The following is a 19,589-nucleotide window of genomic DNA, read 5'->3' as shown; positions in this document are numbered from 1 at the left end:
CCCCAGGCAGCACATTCCAATGGCAAGTAACTCTTTTCTATTAAGAACTTCTTCCTAACATCCAGCCTAAACCTCCCCTGTTGCCCACAAGTCAGCTCTCCCTAGAGATGCTGTAGTAAGTGAAATAAGAATTAACAATTGGAGAACAAATTGAAACTTTGAAAGAAAGTCAGACAGATAACTGGCTCTTGCAACCTGCACAAGTTCAAACTGCTGTCCAGAAGGACCAGGAAAACTTGAGATCACATTCTGCTAACCTGGAATGTCATGGTGGTGGTAATTGGCTTCTTTGTCCATGAGAACAAATTACAAAGGGTGCCTTCTTCAGAACGCACTGCTTGAGAGAGCCTGTTAGTACTAATGAGGGAAGAATGCTGCTTCTAGCAGGTTAATGTGGAAAGCTTTTAACAACGTAAGACTCAAAAATCAGATTCAGAAGGCTATTTCTTTCACATTTTAAAACCAGCTCTTATGAATGAGGAGATGATACCTGTCACCTACACCATCTCCTTCTGGTAAGGTAGAGCTGAAAAGAAGAATGCCCTCTTCCTCAAGGCACAATCCCAACTAACGATGTGCTGTACATGTTTTAATTTTGCAAGATGTTTGCATATTTTACTCCATCCTTAATACTGTAGGGAAACACTTGCTAACACCATCACTACCTCACACTTGAGGGGTGTGTGGAAGGCCTGTAGCAGTGATAAATAAGTGCCTGCATGATTTTTCAAGTGGCAAGTGAGAGGGTTTTTGTTTCCCTTCAAGTATGGGCACTGGACAGATGAACAGACCACCTCTGCTATTTGAATTGTACCAAGTAGAGCAACTCTAATATAAGCCTTAAGCACATCTTAAGAGTAGTGCTAGTTTCCTTCTTTCTAAATGTGATTTTTTTTCTTTTCAAATTAGGATAAAATAGTTCCTTGGTGCTTGCTTCAGAGTTAACACTACAGGGTACTTTTTGTTCCAACTCTTTCTTGTCTTTCCTTTTCCTTGGAAATCTGGTTGAGAAGGGAGGATTTGACTCCTCTCTCTCACAGATGAAGAGGAAAGCTTCATAAACTATTACAGGCTTGCAAGAAGCTGCTTAAGATGCAGCCTGCTTGCAAATCACATGGGGAAAATGATTTCATGTCAAAAACAGGCATCACTTGTCAATTACTATTTTTTGCAGCATTTCTGTTTTAATCATGTGACAAGAGCGAGCCTCCCGTGCTAGCACAGTAAACCAGAATGCCTCTGAGGAGGTGTTTCACAAACTGGGAATGAACAAGAGCCAAATGGAACAATGCTGTTAAGAATTCTGAGGAGCACATTCATGAATCGACAGCTCAAGGCCTAAAACATTCCTAGAGTAAGCAGGTATGTCACACTCTTCCTGAGATGCCTTTTTCAGCTCTGACAACAACAAACAAGCAAACACCCCTGCCACTGTAATTGTTAGACAAAGGAACTACTTAAATGAATCCAACTACATCTGAGGCTTGTTTAATCAAAAAGCTAAGCAACTTGTGTTAGACAACTCCTGCCAGCCAGTAACCATAATGTTAATTTTTTTTACCCCACTCTCATGCCTTTTATTTTTCAAAAGGTCACATGAAACAAATGATGGTGTGGACAAAGGTCTTAGTCAAAATAAATGTTTGGTTGGTTGTTTTTTAAGAGGGAGGATAAAACAGAAGAAAATTGCTGGTCAACTGCACCACAGTTAACAAACAGAAGATCGGTGATTAGTGTTTAATGCCACCTATAGTGAAATGTTTCCCACTGGGAAAAACATGGTAGGCAAGTCCCCTTTGCTCCATCAAAGTTTTAGGCTGGAGCAGAACATACAACAGCACCTAACACCACAGTCATTTTACATATATTCAAATTTTTACACATCTGCAAAGCAGAAGTAGTAGCAGCCATTTGGATGTTCTTTCTTAATGGTTCTCACAGGGCGCCTAGGAAACTCAGAAGGACCTGGTTCTTGGGACAGAGAGCTGGAGCTGCAGCTGCTGCTTCTGCTGCTGCTTCCAGCCACCTGCATTCTACCTCTGTCCTCAGCAGGGGAGACCTGCGGGGAACCTGGGCTCAGGTACCCAGCTGCGGTCTGAGTAGAGGTGGTGGCATATGTGGTTGGACCAGTGTTGTTTTTCACATAGACATTTTTGATAGCAACAAGTGTATGTGCCATGATGCTGAGGCTGTTACTCAGATCCTGCATGCCTTGCTGCAGCAGCCGAAGATTGTGGTTGACACTGTCAAAGCCAGACTGGATCACCTGCATCTGGGTCTGCTGAATCTGCAGTAGGTCCTCTTCAGTTATTTCATTTTGGTCCACATGGGTCTTGGCTTTTGTTTTGGCTTTTACTTTCCCAGAGAAACCACCACTTGATGTCCCCAGAAAAGGCTGTTGCTCTTGGCTAGGTGGAACCACTGCCATGTCCTCAGAACTTTCTTCTGGCTCTACCACTTTCACTACTATTTCTTCTTTGAGATTCATCTTCTGCAGACTGGATTGATGAGAAGGGCCAGGATCATCATTAAACCCTAGAAGAAGGGGGACAGGAAAACAAAGGGGAGAGGGTGAAAAACTTAATGACCTCCATAGTCAGTGAATGGCACTCTCATCCACTGAGCACTGACACTGGTCTTTGAATCAAGACTCAACGAGCTGCACTGTTATCTTTGATGCTTTTAGAATAGTATTACCTTGACAGGTGGGTTAAAAAAAACCCAACTCTAAAAGGTGCATTCACCAGTTAAGCATACATTTGCATAATACCAGCCCACCACAGAAAACAAGATTAAGGTTCCAAGAGTCAAAATTCACTGTAAGCTCATTTCATGCTTTTACCATGCATGCAGTAACCAGTAGCAGCATTACCGAAACACTGTGAAAGCAAAGCCACCCCTTGGTGTGGCAGATGATGGTTTCAGCGTAGTAATGCGGTGTGCCTGGTACATGCCAAGTTACGTACTCGCAGCATTCTGCCCTGCCTAGAACTGCTCGCTGGCCTGACGCTTGGCGTTTGCCAGAATAGGTACTACAGAGGTGAAGGCAGCGGCTGCGCCAAGTGCCGCAGTGATGGGCACTTACTGCCAGACAGGGTTTACTCTTAGGTGCTGTTCTGATCCACTTCGATGACCCACAACACGAATCCCCCAGTTCTGTGTGGATGGCGTTTCCAAGGAGAGCAGCCAGTTATCCGAACTAGGCATTTTCAAACGGGGCTGGTACCCTCAGCCCTCTGCGCACACGCAGTGTGGGGGAGCCTGCCACGGCAGCCGGTTAAGCGCCGTTCCTCCCTCGGGGACCGCGGCCACGGCGGGGAAGACACCGGGCGGAGGGTCCAGGGCAGCGCCGCAGCGGTCGGTCTCGCACTCACCGATGTCCCCCACGATGGCGCCGGGCAACTCCAGCGTGTCGATACCGCCCACGATGGGCACGGCCTCGGCGGGCAAAAGGGAGCCGTAGGCGCGCTGGTGTTGACGGCGGCGGGCGGGCGGCGCGGCGGCGGGCGGCATCTCCTCGGGGGCCAGGAGGAGGCCGAGGGCGGCGGCGGGGCCCGTTGGCCCGCAGCCCTGCGAGAGGCGGCAGAGCTTGCTGCGGTCGCGGCGCTTCAGGTCCCTCCAGCGCTTCTTCAGATCCTCCACGTCGCGGGGGCAGGCGGCCACAGGATTCACCTTGTGCCGGATCAGCTCCCACACCTTCCGCTTCTGCCCTGGGGAGGCGCGGCCCGGCCCGGCCGCGAAGAGTAGCTGCTCGTGCTTCAGCACCTGCTCGATCAGCACCTCCGTCTCCGCCTCGTTGAAATTCGCCTTGCGCCGCTTGGGCGAGTCCTCGGCCATCCTCCGCCGCTGGGGGCCAGCCCGGCCCCCTCTGGGCAGACGGGAGGGAGCGGAGCTGCAGGGGGCGCCGCTGCCCCTTCCCTCGACCCGGCCCGTGGGTGTCGTTGGTCACCGCCGCTAAGCCGGGCCCCGAGCGCTGCCGGGGAAGCAAATACCGCGCATGAGAGGAAAAGACGCGCACGGACCGGCGCAGGCGCCCCGTGCCCCGCGTGTTGACATGGGGAGGGGGTCCGGCCCCCGGCCCGACCCGGTCCGCGCCGGCCCCGCCCCCGTCCGCCTCCCCGGCGGGAATCCCGCCGCCGCCCCGCCCCCGGTTGGCCCGCCCTTGCCGCCGGTTGTGCGCGTGCTCGGGGGTGGCGGCGGCAGCAGCCGGGAATGGCGGCTGTTTTGGAGCTGCTGCTGCAGGAGGAGGTGCCGGTCAGTGCTGTGGTGCGGTGGCTCCGGCATGGCCCCGGCCACCGCCCAGCTGAGGTAACCTGTGGCGGCTCGCTCGCTCGCCCAGCCGTCCTCCTTTCCTCCCACTGCGCCCTGCCTCTGGCGAGGTCGGGCCTGTCGCCCCGCAACCCCCCCGATCTCTTCAGCTCCCTTCTCCGCGGCGGGCCGTGGCTGTGCGGGAAAGTTCGTTCGCCCTGGCACTGGGGACGGCCGCTTCGCGCCACTGGGAGGGGCAAAGCCCATGTGGGTCAACCCGGGGTCCCCGTTAGGGACCCGTGTGCGCCGGGGAGCTGGAGTGTAGCAGCCGGCAGCACCGCCCCCGCTGCGGGCGGGCTCTGAGTGGAGTGGCGGGAAGGCGAGGCCGCCGGCAGGGAGCTGCCACCCGGAGCGCCGGTGGTGTCAAAACCGTTAATATTGGCAGGGCTGAGCTCACCGGGAGCTCTGTGGCGTCTGGGCCTGGCGGTCGCGGCCTCCAGCTGGCGATGGCGGGGCTGAGGCGGCGGGGGGGGCCTGTGGTCACTGCGCGGGAATCGCGGCGTGAAGGCGGTGCCTGGGGCCTTGGGCTGCCGTGTGCCAGCTGAGGCCGGAGAGAGAAGAGGGGAGGGGACGGGAGGGCAACTAAGTCCTGAGCGGGTGACGCTCCTGCGACATTAGTAGGAATAGTGACGGTGAGATTGACGAAGCTGTCACCAGCCCAGCTTGCGAGCCTGGGGCCTGGTGCCCCTTGCCATGGCTTGGTCCTGAGGGCTCGGTACGAGGCACTCTGCAGGCGCTGCTACCTCTCCCGACTGTTTGCTCATCCTACTGATGAATTGAGGGGAATCTGTTAGGGCTGGAAGAGAGTTTGAGTAGGCTGAGTTTTGTAGGATGGGGTGTGGCTGTCGAGTTTGGGTTCATGTGGTAACAAAAGCATTTGTAACCATAGATGGGCTGTAGGTGCTTATATTTCACTGATAACCTAGAGAAACAGTTTGTTTTTAAAGCGTTTTCGTCCTCAAGCCCTCAGAGTGCATTGTCTAGTGTTAATTAAAACTGAAACTCCTTTCTGTTATCCACATGAGTTACTTGGGTGTTGCTGCCATTCTAAACTTTTACAGGAAGAACGGACTGGCACTTTGTGTTTGGTATTTCCTAAGCTGTGGCTTCCAGAAGCCGATCTGTGGAGGTACTGAAGTTGAGCAGTAGCTCAACTGCCACTGCATGTGTGAAAGGTGTGGAGGCAAAATTTGCCCTTGCAAGGGAGTTGCTGATTGCGTTTTGCTGTTGGGAGTAATTCAGGCTTTCAGCATGAGAAAGCAAGTGAGAGGCTTGCAACTGGCAGCTGTGGACAAGTTACTGTAATCCACCCACGGAGGAGCCAAATCTCTCTTAACTTGCACAGAGAAAGATGAGTGAAAGCAGATCATACTCTGAAAAGCTGGTGAAACTACCTGACCTTCTGCACAGCACAGACTGTAATTGTCTTTGTCACCTTCTGCTAAACCTAGAGGGGTGCCTGTGGAAATGGTATGCTACATCTTGCCCTAGCTTTCATGGTTGCCTTGGGCTGGACCTGGTATGAATTTGGGTCTTCTGATGGCTCACTGGGTTTGTTCTCTGATGTGTTTTTTCACTGAATGTTAACAGTGTTGAAGTATTCGGTGAACAGTGTTGGCTGCTTGGCTCGTCACCCAGGCTATGTCAGTCTCACTCTTTGAATTATGAGTTTCAGCATAGGTGTTGAGGGCTGTGGGAGTCCAGTCACAGCCATGCTTTCAATGCACCTTTCATGCAAAAAAAGTCCTTCAGAAAGAGAGTTCTCTCTCTTAGCTTTTCATCTTGTGGAGGTTTGAATGTAAATGAACAGGAACATATGCCATGATTTTGATATTAGTAAGGAGTAAGTTGCTGTCTGCGACTTCTGCTGTTGTTGCCAGTATTGCTGAATCTCACTGGGAGGAGACAGAAACACGGTGCACTGTTGGAAACGAAAGGATTTTTACTCAGTGTACAAAACTCAAAAGTATGCAGGTAAAGAGGTCTTTTTTTTTTTTTTGGTCCAGATTTGCACTTGTAAGATCACCACCACCTGCTTAGATTTTAAATGTGTTGAGTTTGTGGTGGGCTTTCATTTTTCTTTAACATAAACTTAAGGTGCACTGTCTTTGTTTAGACCTCTGTGAGGTCTCAAGAGAGCAAAATTATTAAATTGAAATGGAAGAACAGCCTTGGGCTTGTGTTTGGCACTGCAGGACTCACAAAGAGTTGTTCTTGAAGAGTTGTTCTAGCACCCCTCTGTGGAAGCAGGCGGCATTCACAGACAGACACGGAGTGGCTAAGTTGCAGATTTTGGATTTTTCTGCTGGAGTTGTCTACTTTGGTACTGATGTGTTTGAAATGGTGGACTTAGGGGTGCCAGTTGTCCCAAGTTCTCTCTGGATGCAGCTTCAGTAGGCATTGCTGATGTTTCTCTGCAACAGTTTTCCTGTTTCCCAAAGAGTAAAACTCCCATCTGGAAACTTCTGCCAAAATGTCTTTTGTGGAGGCTGAGTTTCAGATCTATGGCCAGCGCTGAGGTCGCTAGAATTTTGGTGGCCTGCTTTGGCAAGTCATCTTGGTTTTTATTGTGCATTGCAATCCCACAACTGTGACTTCAATGAGTCTGGGCACATGGAAGGAAAGACTCAAATAGCATCTTTATATTAATGCTTTGTTCTCTTCTCTTGTAGGAGAACCACATCCATGACAAGTTGGTATCTCTCAGTTTGCTTCAGAAAGACTTTGTGCCTTTTCTGCTGAATTTTTTAAGGGAGCAGACTAGCCAGATCCTGACTAATGGACCCTCTACTCCTGCTAAAACTCCTAATTCCAAGGCCCAAGGGAGCCAAAGGACAGGATCAGAAAGGAGGGCAGGCCACGCAACCAGCAGTCGAGTGCAGCTCTTTTCCCAAAGGACTTCAGTGACCACCTGCACAACAGACACCAGCTTTTCTTCTGCTGCAGCATCCAGTGGCTCCTCTTCCTTTTCTGGGTCAAACCTGTCTAGCCCTTGTGGGGACCTCCCTAGCATGGTCTCCAGTAGCAGCCCAAGCTTTGGGTACAGCCCTGTGCTTAACCACAGCGAGAAGCGGTCATCTCAGAAGGCCAGCTTGGGGAGCTTCCTTACAGCTACGCCCGAAGCCCTGACGGCAAGACGAGGCCGAAGGAAAGGCAGCAGCTCAGTTGGTACTTCTGGCCGGCAGGCAGCTCGGGATCTGGGGCGTGCCCTTGCTGAGGAAGAAGACAGAAAGAATGACAGTGTACCATGGAGCGGAGGGAGAAGGAAGCGAAGTGAAGTGCCTTTTGTTTCTGCCAGATCCCCACCCAGCCAGATAAATCTTAACAACTTGGAAGAGTTTCCACCTATGGGTGCTGCCTCTGGCTGCACAAAGTAAGAGCCAGTCCGTCTTGCTGTCTCATTTGGATTGTGCTGCAGGTTACTGTTCCTGGACTAGCTCATCCTGTTATGCATGTCCAGATACAGAAAATGCTATAACAAACAATACCTGGGGCCTGGCTTCTGGGCTCCTTGGTCAGAACTGCTTTGTTATATTTTCCCTGCAGAGGAATATTGCTTCAACAGGTAGTCAGGTTTCCACTCTGTGAACTCACTCAAGGTGTCTCTTTAGCCTCTCACAGTGGTGCTGCTGCCTGCAGCGTACTGGCACAAAGACCAGCTGATAGGGAGATGAGCACAGATTTGTCCTTGCATGTTCTAACAAGTCAGCATTATCTTGGCTCTTCACATCTCTCATTTGACACAATAGTAATTGCTAATGAAGAGCAGTCCTGGAAGGCTCCTTAGCTTTGCTGATGATAGCAAAAACGGTTATGGGTTGACATTGTGTGTCTTCTGATATCACATGTTAGTGTGCAGTTTCATTTGGGCCATGTGGTCATGGACAAAATAGCATGCTGATGCCTATGTTCCCTGTGGTTTCCAGCAAGCCCTGGTCTCCCTGGTGACTTTGGCTTAGCTTCTGGGCAGCTGTTTGTGTTGTGGTTGCCTCACTCCTTTTCTCTTTCTCTTGGAGATTTTACTCTTTAAAAAAATCTACATTACCAAATACAGGGCTTTCATGTCAGCCTGTTTGCTCCATGGATCAGGCACTGGACTCTGAGAGTTGCATTATGTAGTTGGATGTGTAAAATTCCAGCTGAAAATTGCTAAGTCTGTAGGGGGGATCCAGAAGCTGGCTCTAGATGAGGTTTTGGCCAAGGGAGATAAGATGTGTTTCCAGCATAGATAGTAAGTCTCTCATCCTCAGTTGCTCTATGCCCAGCTAAAAGAGTGAGAAAGAGGCCATAGAGTGTATGCAAGCCAACACTATAGCAATTTTGACAACACCATAGTAGTTAATATGTATCAGCCAGAATTTCCTTGATAACTATAATACTTTATGTCCCTGTATCTCAATTCCAGAATGTCTCTTACTGCATTACAGAGTCTCTTCCTGAAGGGCAAATCCAGATAGTTTATGCAGAAAGGATGAGTTTCCCTTAAACCTGTGGTAACTGGGGAGCCTGGACTCTTACTGGTAGACAAAGGCAGCTTGATCATTTTTTGTTTGTGGTTTTTATTCCTCTCATGTTCATATTAGAAACTGCTGGTGAATTAGTTTCTTGCTAAAATAAGGCATGTCCTGTCTTCTCAAATTATGAATGATTGGAAGAGTTGTGTGGCACTGTGTTATCTGTTCTGTGGCTTGATGGCTGGTAATTAGTTCTGCAACAAGAGGCAGCAGGCTGTTTTTAGTAGTTGCTAACTCCCTAACTGGGAATAAAGTCAGTAACTCCACATAGAGTTTAGAAGTTCAGTATCCTGACTGCAGATCCATTTATTTTAGCATTAGGTTCTTCTGTGAGAATTGCATATGTGTCTGTCTTGAGACCCAATTGTTTTGTTGTTGTTTAGCTTGGTTTAAGTGGAATCCCTTCTCACTTTTTCAGCAAAAGCAAACCATCGAGGAGGATCAACCCAACCCCAGTGAGTGCTGAGCGCCCCCTCTCAAAACCAAAGATGTGCTTCACTTCTACACCTGTCAGCCAGTCTCCAGCTGCTCAGTTTTCACCCGGGTCGAGTCTTGAGGCCTTTACTTCTGCCCAGGAAGGAAACCTTACATCTGTGATAAGCAACAGCCTTCAAGAGGAGAGGGAGATGCTGAAGAAAGAACGGTACAGTCTGAGCAGGGTGGTGATAAACTTGTGTTGATTCTTAATTCTCTTGTATTAAGGTGGTACAAGTATCAGGAGCTAGATGATCCTTAAGGTCCCTTCCAACTCAAACCATTCTATGACTTTATAGGATGAAATGACCAGGAGAATATTCAAACAAGATATTAGTGATATTAAGCTATAATTTGCCTAAATCCAAGTGTGACTAGTATCAGACCTGGGTATTTGTTGAAGGAAATAGTATTTCCTTTATTTATAAACGATATGGCAGCATTAATCAAAATATTAATAACCTGTTATTAATATGAAAATTGCCAAAAGGTTTGCTGTACAGTTAGAATGTATTTACAATGGGAATGTATTTACAATGGTAATTGGGCAGCTGCAGCAATGTTAACAATTTTGTGCAAACTGGGAGGAACTAACAGAAAGGTAAAACCCTGGGAGCGAAATGGCACTCGACCACAGCGTGGGGGAGACTCGACAAGAACCGTTATGCCAAAGAGGCAGTGAATTAATTATTCACAGCTGGTTGTACCCAGGTAGGGAGCGCTGCTGCTGCGTATTAGAGGCTGTGGGGCACTCATGTGCCAGGTATGGCAGGGTGCCAGCAGGAATGCCACGTGGTCATCAATGGCTGGTCTGGCTTCAGCGGACAGCAGGCTGGTAATGATGCTTCTCGTGGCAAGCGCTTGCTTTGTCCTGGGGAAACTGAGTCACGGCAAACCTGGTCACAAGGGGAAGCAGGCTTGGCTCCGACTCCTAAGGTCGTGGCTTCTCTTGTAGTGTATGGGGTGTAGGCTTGTGGCTTTACCCCAGGCTCTGGACCGGGCAACTTGAGGCTATACAACTTGAGGCAATTTCAAGCCAGACAAGGTCTGAGGAGGTTCAAGCATGCAAGGCTTGAGCAGGGCACAGGCAACTAAAAATCAGTCTATATATAAATCTTGCCCAAGATTCAATTGGGCCAATAGGGCACTGAAACCAGCACCTAGTTACCCAATGAGAAGGGGTTCTGCCAGGCTGTGGCCGGAACACATGCCCTTACCATAGACACAGGGTTGTTTACCAGACACGCATGGTCCTGTCCCCTTTGTTCCTTTCCCTGCGTTACCCTGACTTTCTGCAGGAAGGAGGAGGGAGAGGGGGACCACGTCTAGACACCTTAGTGTCTGGGTTTGTGCTGGGGCCATTTGGCCCTACCATGACAGTATTAATGCAGCTAGCTCATAATTGTCATTTTAGAGGTGTGCTGACTCTGGAACAATGACCCTCACTTTCTCTTCAGACGTTCAGTCAGTTCTTTTTGTTTTCAAAAGATACTTCTTCATGGGTTTGCACACATGGCCATCTCCTGTACATCTTTCCTTAGACTGCACAGGGAAGGCAAGTGAGTTTGGGCTGGTGTAATTAGGCTGTTTGCAGATTGCACCTATGATGGAAGGTGTAATCTGGTTTGAAAAAAACAATGATTTTGCAAACTCTTCAGAATAACACAAGCTTACAGTAAGAGAAGGCAGCACATGGTTAGTGAGAGATTCTGTTTTAAAACTTATGACTGCAGTTATCTATTGAAAATTGTGTGCTGCGAGACAAGGTGAATTCTGGATTTTAATTTTGTTCCAGTTATTTAGTCACAGGGTAAAATCATCACCTGTTAGTCTCTTAGGATTGATACTTCAGGAAAAAAAGCAAATCACAGTAGCAGAGAAACTATTGTTTGTAATTGCTGCCAGAACTGTTGCTGTTCATTTTGTTAATGGGGAGACTCCTCAGGATATGTGGGTGGATATCTTTTCCCGCTAAGCCTTGCAGTTCACTTCAGTGGGACCAGAACTGGCTGAAACAGACCCAGTAGTGTCTCATGAGTTGCCATTTCTACCAGACCTGTAACAACTGCTCTGGATTCAATCCTGCTCCTCTGTGCTTCTGTGAAGCACCTATTCCAGTCTGAATTCTACCTGAAATGTCCCATTAACCTGTGTGAACTGAAGTCAGTGAAATAGCAGCATACGGGCTGGATCTTGCTGGTGAGGTGACCTGACCCATTGTGCTTGAAATGGGAAGTGCTTGGTGCTCAGAGCTGGGAGCTGCTGTTGTATCCTCAGCAGTGGTAAAGTGAGGTATGACACTAATAGCCCCCAGCCAGCTGAGTGGTCACTTTGAGCCAGGGCAAGATGCAAGTCAAGATGTCTTACCTTGGTGGGTCTACAAAGCGTTTAATAAATAATTCTCTTCTGTCAGTGGGGATTTATATTCATTACAAGGGAGATGTTACTAAATAGCTTTTCTACTCTCATTTTGGGACTAATTTGTTCTTTATTGCAGCAGTTCCACTAGAAATAGGCCAGTAGAATTTATTTTTTCTTGCTGCAATTAAAAGCATTTGTCTTCTTCACAGCCTGCAAAGTGACTTTTGAAAGATTTTGCTTTTAAGGCAATGTGGTAAGAGGTCATATGATGTGTCATTGAGATCTTTAACTTACCATGATTTGATATGGCTGTTACTGGCTTTTTTCTTGCTTCTCATGGGTCCTAAGTATGCCACACTGCTGCTGTGTTTTGGATGACCTCTGTAGGTTGCTTGGTTTGTTTGTTTATTTATTACAATATCTGTGTATCTAGCTGAGGGATCATTGTTGTTTTAAAATCCAGCAACTAAAGTAGTTCATGCTTTCTGTTGGTTAACGTGCCAGTGTAGGATTTCATCAGTTGTTTCATTGCCTTTCCACTTAGTGAGGCTTTGTTAACCTACAAATTTGTCTGAAGGTATGTGTGTGAACTGTGTTTTCACAGATTTCATGAAGCCTCTAGCTGTCAGAAACTGTAAGTGCAAAAGGACTTTTTACCACCTGGTCTCTAAGAGATTCCACGTCCTTGGTCAGCATCAGTTTAGATGAGCAGCAGTAACATACATAATTTGGTCAAACTGCTGCAGCATTTTAGCAGAGTTGGAATTTGAATGTGATTCTTTTGATTGTTAGCACCAAGGTCCTTTCTCATTAAGGGGAAGATGAGCTACATTACTATCATGCTCAAAGCAGCTTTAGACAGTGTGAATGACAAGGGTAGTCACTGCAGGAATTCCTTCATGCTAGGCTCCAGAGAGGCTTTCTGGTTGCATGACTGCTGCGTATCGTCTTCTGTCACATGATATGTTGCTGCTCTTGAATTTCAGATGCAAATTGCTGCACCAGACGTCTTCTCCTGCAGGGATATCTCTTGATCCTGGTACTCCTACTAAGCCTAGCTACTCTCGCAGTGCTAGCCTTTCTGCTGAAAGCCATCTGGTGACCTGTGCAAATCCTACTAAGGTTTCCTGCAAGAAACAGTTGGAGTGTCTGGCACAGCTTTATTCATCATGTATAGCAGGTGAAGACCCAGAAGATGTGAGACTGATTGTTCTTTGAGCTAAGAATTTGTGAATGTGTTGACAGGGAGGTAGATGAGAAATGAAAGTTGTGGGACAGTTACAAACAACATCTGGAAAGATAAACTAAGCCAACACAGTTATTAGAATAAATGGCAATCAGGTGAAAATTTAGGGAAGGAGATGAACCTGATGCAGTACTCTGAGATGCAATTGTATGACCCCCTCTGAAACCAGACACCCTAACGTGTTTTTCCTGTAATTCCCATATTGATTTACACTGTGGCTGTGTGTGGGGAGGGAGTTCTCTGCTGACTCTGTCATAGAACAGGTATTTATGTTTTTACCTTCATTGATGAAAGCAGGTTGATACTGAAGGGATGTTCAGTACCTCATTTCCTTTCTTCCAGAAAACCTGGTACCAAATATTTTTCTGGAGCTCTTTTTCGTTCTGCAGCTGTTGACATCCAAAGGCACTTCTACTGCAGAAGATGGAGATAGTGACCTTGAGGACAATGAAAGAAGTAAAGGTGAGCAGTAACTGTTAGTCTTCAGTTCCATAAAACCACACTGTGGAGCTCGTCTGAGATGCTGACAGAAATCGTTCATGTATAGGAAGTGCTTCCACAGTATGATGATAAAGTGGGGGTTCCTTGCTATGGTTTGAATCTGGGTTTCTGCTATTTCTGTCAGATTTGCTAAAGCTCACTTCCAGAGAGAAGGGTATGGTAGTCTCTCCTCCTTTTGTCCTTGCAGCACAAAGGTGCCATTGGCCTGCTATGTGTTTTTAAAAGGTAAGGTTGGATTATGGGAGCACAGGATCCTCCTTATACCTGCATCGTTGCTGCATTTGGGTTTTGGCAGATTCACGCTTCAACTCGATGCAGTTAGTACGTCGATATTGCCATGGATTGACAATTAAAACAAAAGAATGGCTTTAAGATGAGGCACACCTCCACTCTAGATGCCCCAATTTCTTTTGCCTGATTCTTAGGGCTGGGGGTAGGAATTGGAAGTCTGCAGCTACAGGAACAGCACCTAATGACTATTTGCAGTTGGTCTGTGTTTTATCCTGGATCTCCTCGCTGTTGGCCAGAGCACTGAGAATCTTTTCTTTCCATAAAGCATTAAACAATGCAGTTGTCTTTAGAATAGGAAGGGTCGGGGTGAGAGGATTTGTCTGTTCAGATGGCAGGGAATGAGAACTTTTGGAAACTGGATACTGGTCTAGAAGACTATTTTTGGATACGGCATTTTCTGCTTACACTGAGAGCTAACTGTTGATATTTCAGCTGATAAATGGTGATAGGTGCTGTTGTATCACGTTTCTTTTTTCCCCCCTTAGATGCATCAGGGAGACAGCATTTCCGAAGCGTGCACAACTGTGTTTATTTTGCTGTCCAAGTCTTGGATTATCAGTATGAGTGAGTTGAGGTGTATGTTTTTTATTTCTCTGCTTGTGTCTGCAGATGGGTGTGAGATTAAGCAAGTGTTCTTGGGCTCTAGAGCTTTACAGCTTACAGGCATGGATTTGTTAATTTTCTCTCAAAACATACAACCTGATCTGGATTTGAGTGTCCTCAAGTTCTCCTTGCACTGATCTGTCTCCTGAACTTAGTGCAATCACCTAAGAATGGGAAGGTCATCAGATGGGAGCAATAAAAAAACCAGCCTACAGACGTAGAATTTCATGCTGGGTGCCTGGGGCTTAGAATTTTTGTTTGCTGGCCTCATAAAAAATGAGCATAAGCATTTCTTAAGGTCTGATCATGTGTTGTTTATGTCTGTCTGGCTTCTGTCTGTGTTGCCAGAATTATTTCCCATTTAGAAAAGGGAATGCTGAAGCTTTTGGCCGAAAATGAAAGGATTGCATCTTTTTCTCCTGCCTTGCATGAGAGGCTCAGGCAGGCTTATGAAAGCAGTACAGCTAAGGTAAGAACTGGTAGACTTCAACTGACATTGCTTCAAACCTTTGTGGTGGGTGTTGCTCTTCTCCGTGTGACGGCTTTGATATTAAATCTCATTCCTTATACTTTGAGTAGCTTGTCATGTCATCTTGGGCAGGAGTCTGAAAGTTGCTTTTTTTTCTTGTCAGTGGATGAATGAATTGCTAGGGCTGGTGATTGTTAGCTGCAAATCACCACTAGTTGGCCTTGCTCCAGGCCCTGACCTCAACCAGTGACACTGACAAGGTCACGTTTTGCTTTGAGATTCTTGCCTTACAAACATCCATTACAGAAGAATGATTGGTTAGATGCAATATCAGAATGTAGTTTGGAGGAAGTGGTTTTATTTGACATCCTCAGACACCTTTTAGGCAAATGAAGATTGAGAGGAGACAATGCAGCTTGTGAAAACCAGTTTCCTGATCTAATCATCTGGGTTAGGGAGCTGAAGCTGGAGGGTAGGAATGCCTGCCTTAATGTATTTTGTGTCTTGTTTCATCCATCTTTTAAAAATGGAAATTACTCTTGGCAAAGAAGGTACCATGTAGTGTCTGAGATTGATAGCTGAACTTTTTAGCTGTAAAATTGAGCTTTGAAGCTGTAAATAAAGGTCTCTTGTCACTAGAATGCATAGGCTTTGTGAATAGGAAAAAGAGTCATACAGGAGTTGTTTGCCACTGTCCTGTATTTTCTGGAGCCTTATAGTGGAGTGGCTGTTTGTAGATCTCTCTCCAGTGTATCAGTACTGGTTGCAATCTAATCTGCAGAGATTTCTTAGAGAGACAAGATGCTTCCATTCATCATGCTGAGTTATTCTGTCTCTGTAGTGTAATGTAAGTTGCAAAACTCCTGGTGTTTACTGTCAGTTAGCAGTTGGGAAATGGCTAGTGGCTGAACAACGGAAGTGTTTCCTTGGTTTCCTCATCATGTCTTTTCACTGTTGTTTCTAGGTCTCAGATTGCTGGATAAATTAGGGGCTTATATTACTCTAATGGCTGCCTTTGTTTTTAACAGGTGTCTCTCCTCCTGCCATGCTCTGTACAGTCTGTTTCTTTCCAGCCAGAAACTGACAATCGCTCTAACTTTCCCAGTGACAGAGCATTTCACATATTTAAGAAACAAAGGTAAGGTTCTTCTACTGTTACTTTATGGCTCTGGGGCTATAACCTCTCCCTGACTGTGAACAAAGGATATCAAGAATGCCTCATGTGTACTATGTGCTGTAAAAACCAAACAAAACCAAGATTTTCACTCTTAGAAATAAAATAAAAAAGAGAAAGGGGGAAAAAAAAAAAAAAAGAAAGAAAAAATTCTTTGTCCAGATTAACTGCAGGAGCTAAATGCTTAATGTCTTTAGAGAAGAACAGCCTAATTCTTCAGAAGCTCTTGAGGTTTCTGGTAAATGCCAGTACGGTGTGTCACCCTACTGGGTTGCTTCTGCATATGAATCTGGTATGCTCTTACTCTACCTGCCACCTCCCTCCATGCTTGCAGCAACAGGGTGAGGGGAGAATGGCAAGTTGTCTTGGTCCTTTTTTCTCTCCTCATAGGTATTATTTCTTGTGGCTTATTCTTTCCTGCCTCTCAGTCTTCATGTGTCTGGTAATGTGTATTTTGGTCATTCCGTCAGAGCTTGGGCATAACAAGCTTAAGCACTTGCTGTCAAAGACACAGGACATGGAAACTCGCTGAAGTGCCACTAACAGTAATGAGTTTTGCAAAGGTATCTGAATGCTTAGAGGCTTGAGTTGTTTAATGTGAGGTAGATGCTTGCTGGGGAACTCAGGAGCAACTGAGTATTTAGTTGATGTTACTTCAAATTGTGAGGAGCGGGAATGAATGCCCCTGAATATCTTGATTCACAGGGATATATTTTACGAACTGCTGCGGGAGTGGGAAGATAACCATGAAAAAACTGGCTGGGACTTTGAAAGAGTTCTGGGCAGCAAGATCAGGTAGGATTCTTGCACAACTTCAGTCACCACTTTAATGTAGCTGAATTACTGGTGCAGCATAGGAGACTCAACATTGTAAGTTCCATGTTCTAATTGTCTTCTGCACTGATCTGTTGAAGAGCTGTGCTTCTTGGATGATACTGTTGTCCATGTGAACTTGTTTCTATATTTAGAAGTATCAATTCTTTTCTTAAAGAAACAAGCTTCAAGTGTCAAGGGCTTAATGTGATCTTTTGTGGTGTAGCTCTCCCTGTTCATAATCACAAAAAGAGCCACTCAGAACCAGTATGATGTGGTCTGAATATTGCTGTTGTATACACTTGCTTGTGCATGTCGTGCTTCCAGTGCCACACTCCTCTTAAGCATGGAGAGGTGTGTCACATGTTCAGAAGCTCTTAGCTTTTCTGATTATTTTGTGGGGTTCTAGTGTACTGGCACTGAAAACAAGACAACTGTGACTCTCTTCTATGGAAAGAAACTGCTTTAGTCATCTATTGCTTTATCAAAATAGAGTATATCTAAAGAAACTGTTGCAGTTTTGAAAGCAGCCATGTGAGTTTCTGTTATGTCTTAACTACCAGCCTACTCAACTTACATGTGACTTTTCATCCCAGCAGCAGAGCAAGGCTGAGTTTAAATGGAGACATTTTCCTTCTCTTGGGCTTCTAAAGTACTTCTGTTGCTCCTTTCTTACTTGCATGTGTGTGAACTCTCATGTCACTGCTCTCACAGGGGAGAGTGGGAGATTAATAAGTTAATTTTCTTTCGAAGCAGCATCATTATTGCAGGAAGAAAGTTGTTTTATCTTTAGAACTGTGTTTGCTCTGCAGGTGCTCAGAGAGATTTTTTTGTTTCCATATTTAGCAGATGGGGCTCAATGCTTGGGGATCCTGGTTATGAAATTACTGCTCTTTTACAGTGACCTTTAGAGAGCCCTTTCTTAAAAGCAGTTATTTTACACTGTTGATGTAGTTTGAAGTTGGAGCACCTTTTTTGTGGCACAGAGATGCAGTCAGCATTTGTAATGTTTTCCTTCACAGGGCCATGATGGCTCACTTATCTGCAACGTGCAACTACAGCCATTTTGCCAGGCTCTTTCAGAAACAGCTTATTCAGGTAAATTGCTTGGTATTTTTAATTCAGATATGGTGCAAAGCTGATTTGATCCTTCTTTAGCCTGAGGAAACAACCTGTGTCTTGCAAGTTTCTGTGGGATTTGCCTTTTGAAACTTTCTTGAGAGAGCCAAGTTATCAGAATGGGAATTTCCGTAGTTTTCCAGCAATATAAGTCAGTAACTTACTGATCAACTCTGTGTAAGTCAGAGATGAAGACACACTGAGCACATCATGAGCTGTTAGAATTCATTCCTCATGATGCTTGCTTTGACCTTCAGAACTGCTAAGATTTTTAGACAACTGAAGGATGTATTTTGACATGTATCAAATGCAGAGGTTCCCAGTTATGTTTGTTAGGAATAGGAATGTACTACCTAAAGAAAGTCCCTGGTTATTTTGTGTAACACTGCAAGAGCCTCTTCTTGATACAGTATTGCCCTGCAAGTTTGTAAGGCTTTTCAGCCAGTTTCAAGTATCATATGACTTTGCTGTAATTGAGGAAATGAAGAGGGGGAAAAAAGTTTGGAGTGTAGATATTCACTGTACCCTCTATAAATGTCTGGCTTATTTTGGTGGGCTCTTTTTGGTTAGCAAAACAGATGCAAAGCCCTGCCTTGAGCATTAGCCCCCACGAACAGCCAGGAGGCTCTGAGCTGCTGGAATGTTGAAAATTCCTCTAGCAGCCAGTTTGAATTGGTGTGAGTGTCCTGTCTGTTGTGTGTGTTTTCAGGGAGATTGTGGAAAAGAGGTGAGGTGGCCTTTGTTGCACAAACAGGGTTTAATTAGTCCTAGATGCTGTATTTCTCCTTTGTATCTGTGCCTTCTTAATGAAGGCTGCAGAGTTTCACATCAATAACTACAGATTTAAACTGATAATTAGGAGTCTCCACTTCATCCAGTGTGTCTGACTAGAAAGTGAGTGTGGAATTTTGTGTGTTATGACACTGATGTGGAAAAGAACCTAGACTGAGGATTTGTGTCAAGGCTTGATAATTCACGAGTTGGGAAGTGTAACAAGATGATCTTTTGGGAAAAGAGGGTGTTCAGTTTGGAATAAATGGACCTAGTAATAGTTTGCTTGATATACAAAGTTAATTGTTGCTTTTTAGTGTGTCCTCTCATTAAAGCTGTCCTGATTTAGATGTGGGAATATGCAGTCATCTTTTTTCTTTACTTGGCATTGCTTAGGTTGCATCTGGAACATTGTGCCTAGTTTTGGGCTCACTATTACAAGAGACTTACTAGAGTGAGTTCAGCATAGGATCCACATAAATAAGTGGGCTGGTGCACTTTTCATATGAGGAAAAGCTGAGGGAGCTGGGACTGTTTAGCTTGGAGAAGAGAAGGCTCTAGGTTATCTCAGTGCTGTGTACAAATACCTGATGAGTGGTAATGAAGAGGGAGGCAAATTCTCTTCAGTAGTGTTCACTGACAGGATGTGAGGCAACAGACACAAATTGAGAGAAAGGAAATTCCATCTGAAGACAACAATAATAACACTTTATTGTAAGGATGATCAAACAGTGAAGCAGGTTCCCCTGAGAGGTTGTGAAGTCCCAGTCTGTGGTGATACTCAAAATTCATTTGGATGTGGTCCTGGACAACCTTGCCATAGGTAATGCTGATTGATCAAGAGGGTTGGATTATATGGTCCAAGAGACCCTTCCAACCTGAACAATTCTGCAGTTCTGTGATTCTTTGAGTCTTGAGTAGTATCTGTGTGTCTGAGGGAGGGGA

At 45.9% G+C, this 19,589-nt stretch overlaps 2 protein-coding genes across 3 annotated transcripts in view; one reads left to right on the top strand and one right to left on the bottom strand.

Moving 5' to 3' along the window:
- Positions 1 to 998: 998 nt before the first annotated feature.
- LOC128897235 (uncharacterized) lies at positions 999 to 3,956 on the bottom strand. Its single transcript, XM_054161526.1, has 2 exons — positions 3,375 to 3,956; positions 999 to 2,535 (listed from the first exon to the last, which is right to left on the bottom strand). Exons 1-2 carry the CDS (start codon positions 3,835 to 3,837, stop codon positions 1,877 to 1,879), a joined length of 1,122 nt encoding a protein of 373 aa, XP_054017501.1. The 5' UTR covers positions 3,838 to 3,956; the 3' UTR covers positions 999 to 1,876.
- A 182-nt stretch (positions 3,957 to 4,138) lies between these two features.
- The window catches only part of CDAN1 (codanin 1), a 32,859-nt gene continuing 17,408 nt past the window's right edge, over positions 4,139 to 19,589 (top strand). Inside the window, exons 1-10 of one of the 2 annotated variants that reach the window (XR_008462246.1) lie at positions 4,139 to 4,308; positions 6,981 to 7,681; positions 9,241 to 9,465; positions 12,644 to 12,837; positions 13,246 to 13,365; positions 14,181 to 14,259; positions 14,647 to 14,767; positions 15,796 to 15,905; positions 16,647 to 16,736; positions 17,777 to 17,852. Coding sequence is in view for 1 of the 2 variants with exons in the window: in XM_054161525.1 (XP_054017500.1) it covers positions 4,213 to 4,308; positions 6,981 to 7,681; positions 9,241 to 9,465; positions 12,644 to 12,837; positions 13,246 to 13,365; positions 14,181 to 14,259; positions 14,647 to 14,767; positions 15,796 to 15,905; positions 16,647 to 16,736; positions 17,777 to 17,852 (1,812 nt within the window). In the remaining variant the exon portion in view is untranslated. The remainder of the gene's footprint in view (positions 4,309 to 6,980; positions 7,682 to 9,240; positions 9,466 to 12,643; positions 12,838 to 13,245; positions 13,366 to 14,180; positions 14,260 to 14,646; positions 14,768 to 15,795; positions 15,906 to 16,646; positions 16,737 to 17,776; positions 17,853 to 19,589) is intronic. The other variant, XM_054161525.1, reaches the window with a different exon arrangement.

This window comes from Dryobates pubescens, chromosome 5 (genome assembly GCF_014839835.1).
Source record: "Dryobates pubescens isolate bDryPub1 chromosome 5, bDryPub1.pri, whole genome shotgun sequence".
NCBI classification, from domain to species: domain Eukaryota; kingdom Metazoa; phylum Chordata; class Aves; order Piciformes; family Picidae; genus Dryobates; species Dryobates pubescens.
This window is presented reverse-complemented; position numbering and strand designations above follow the sequence as displayed.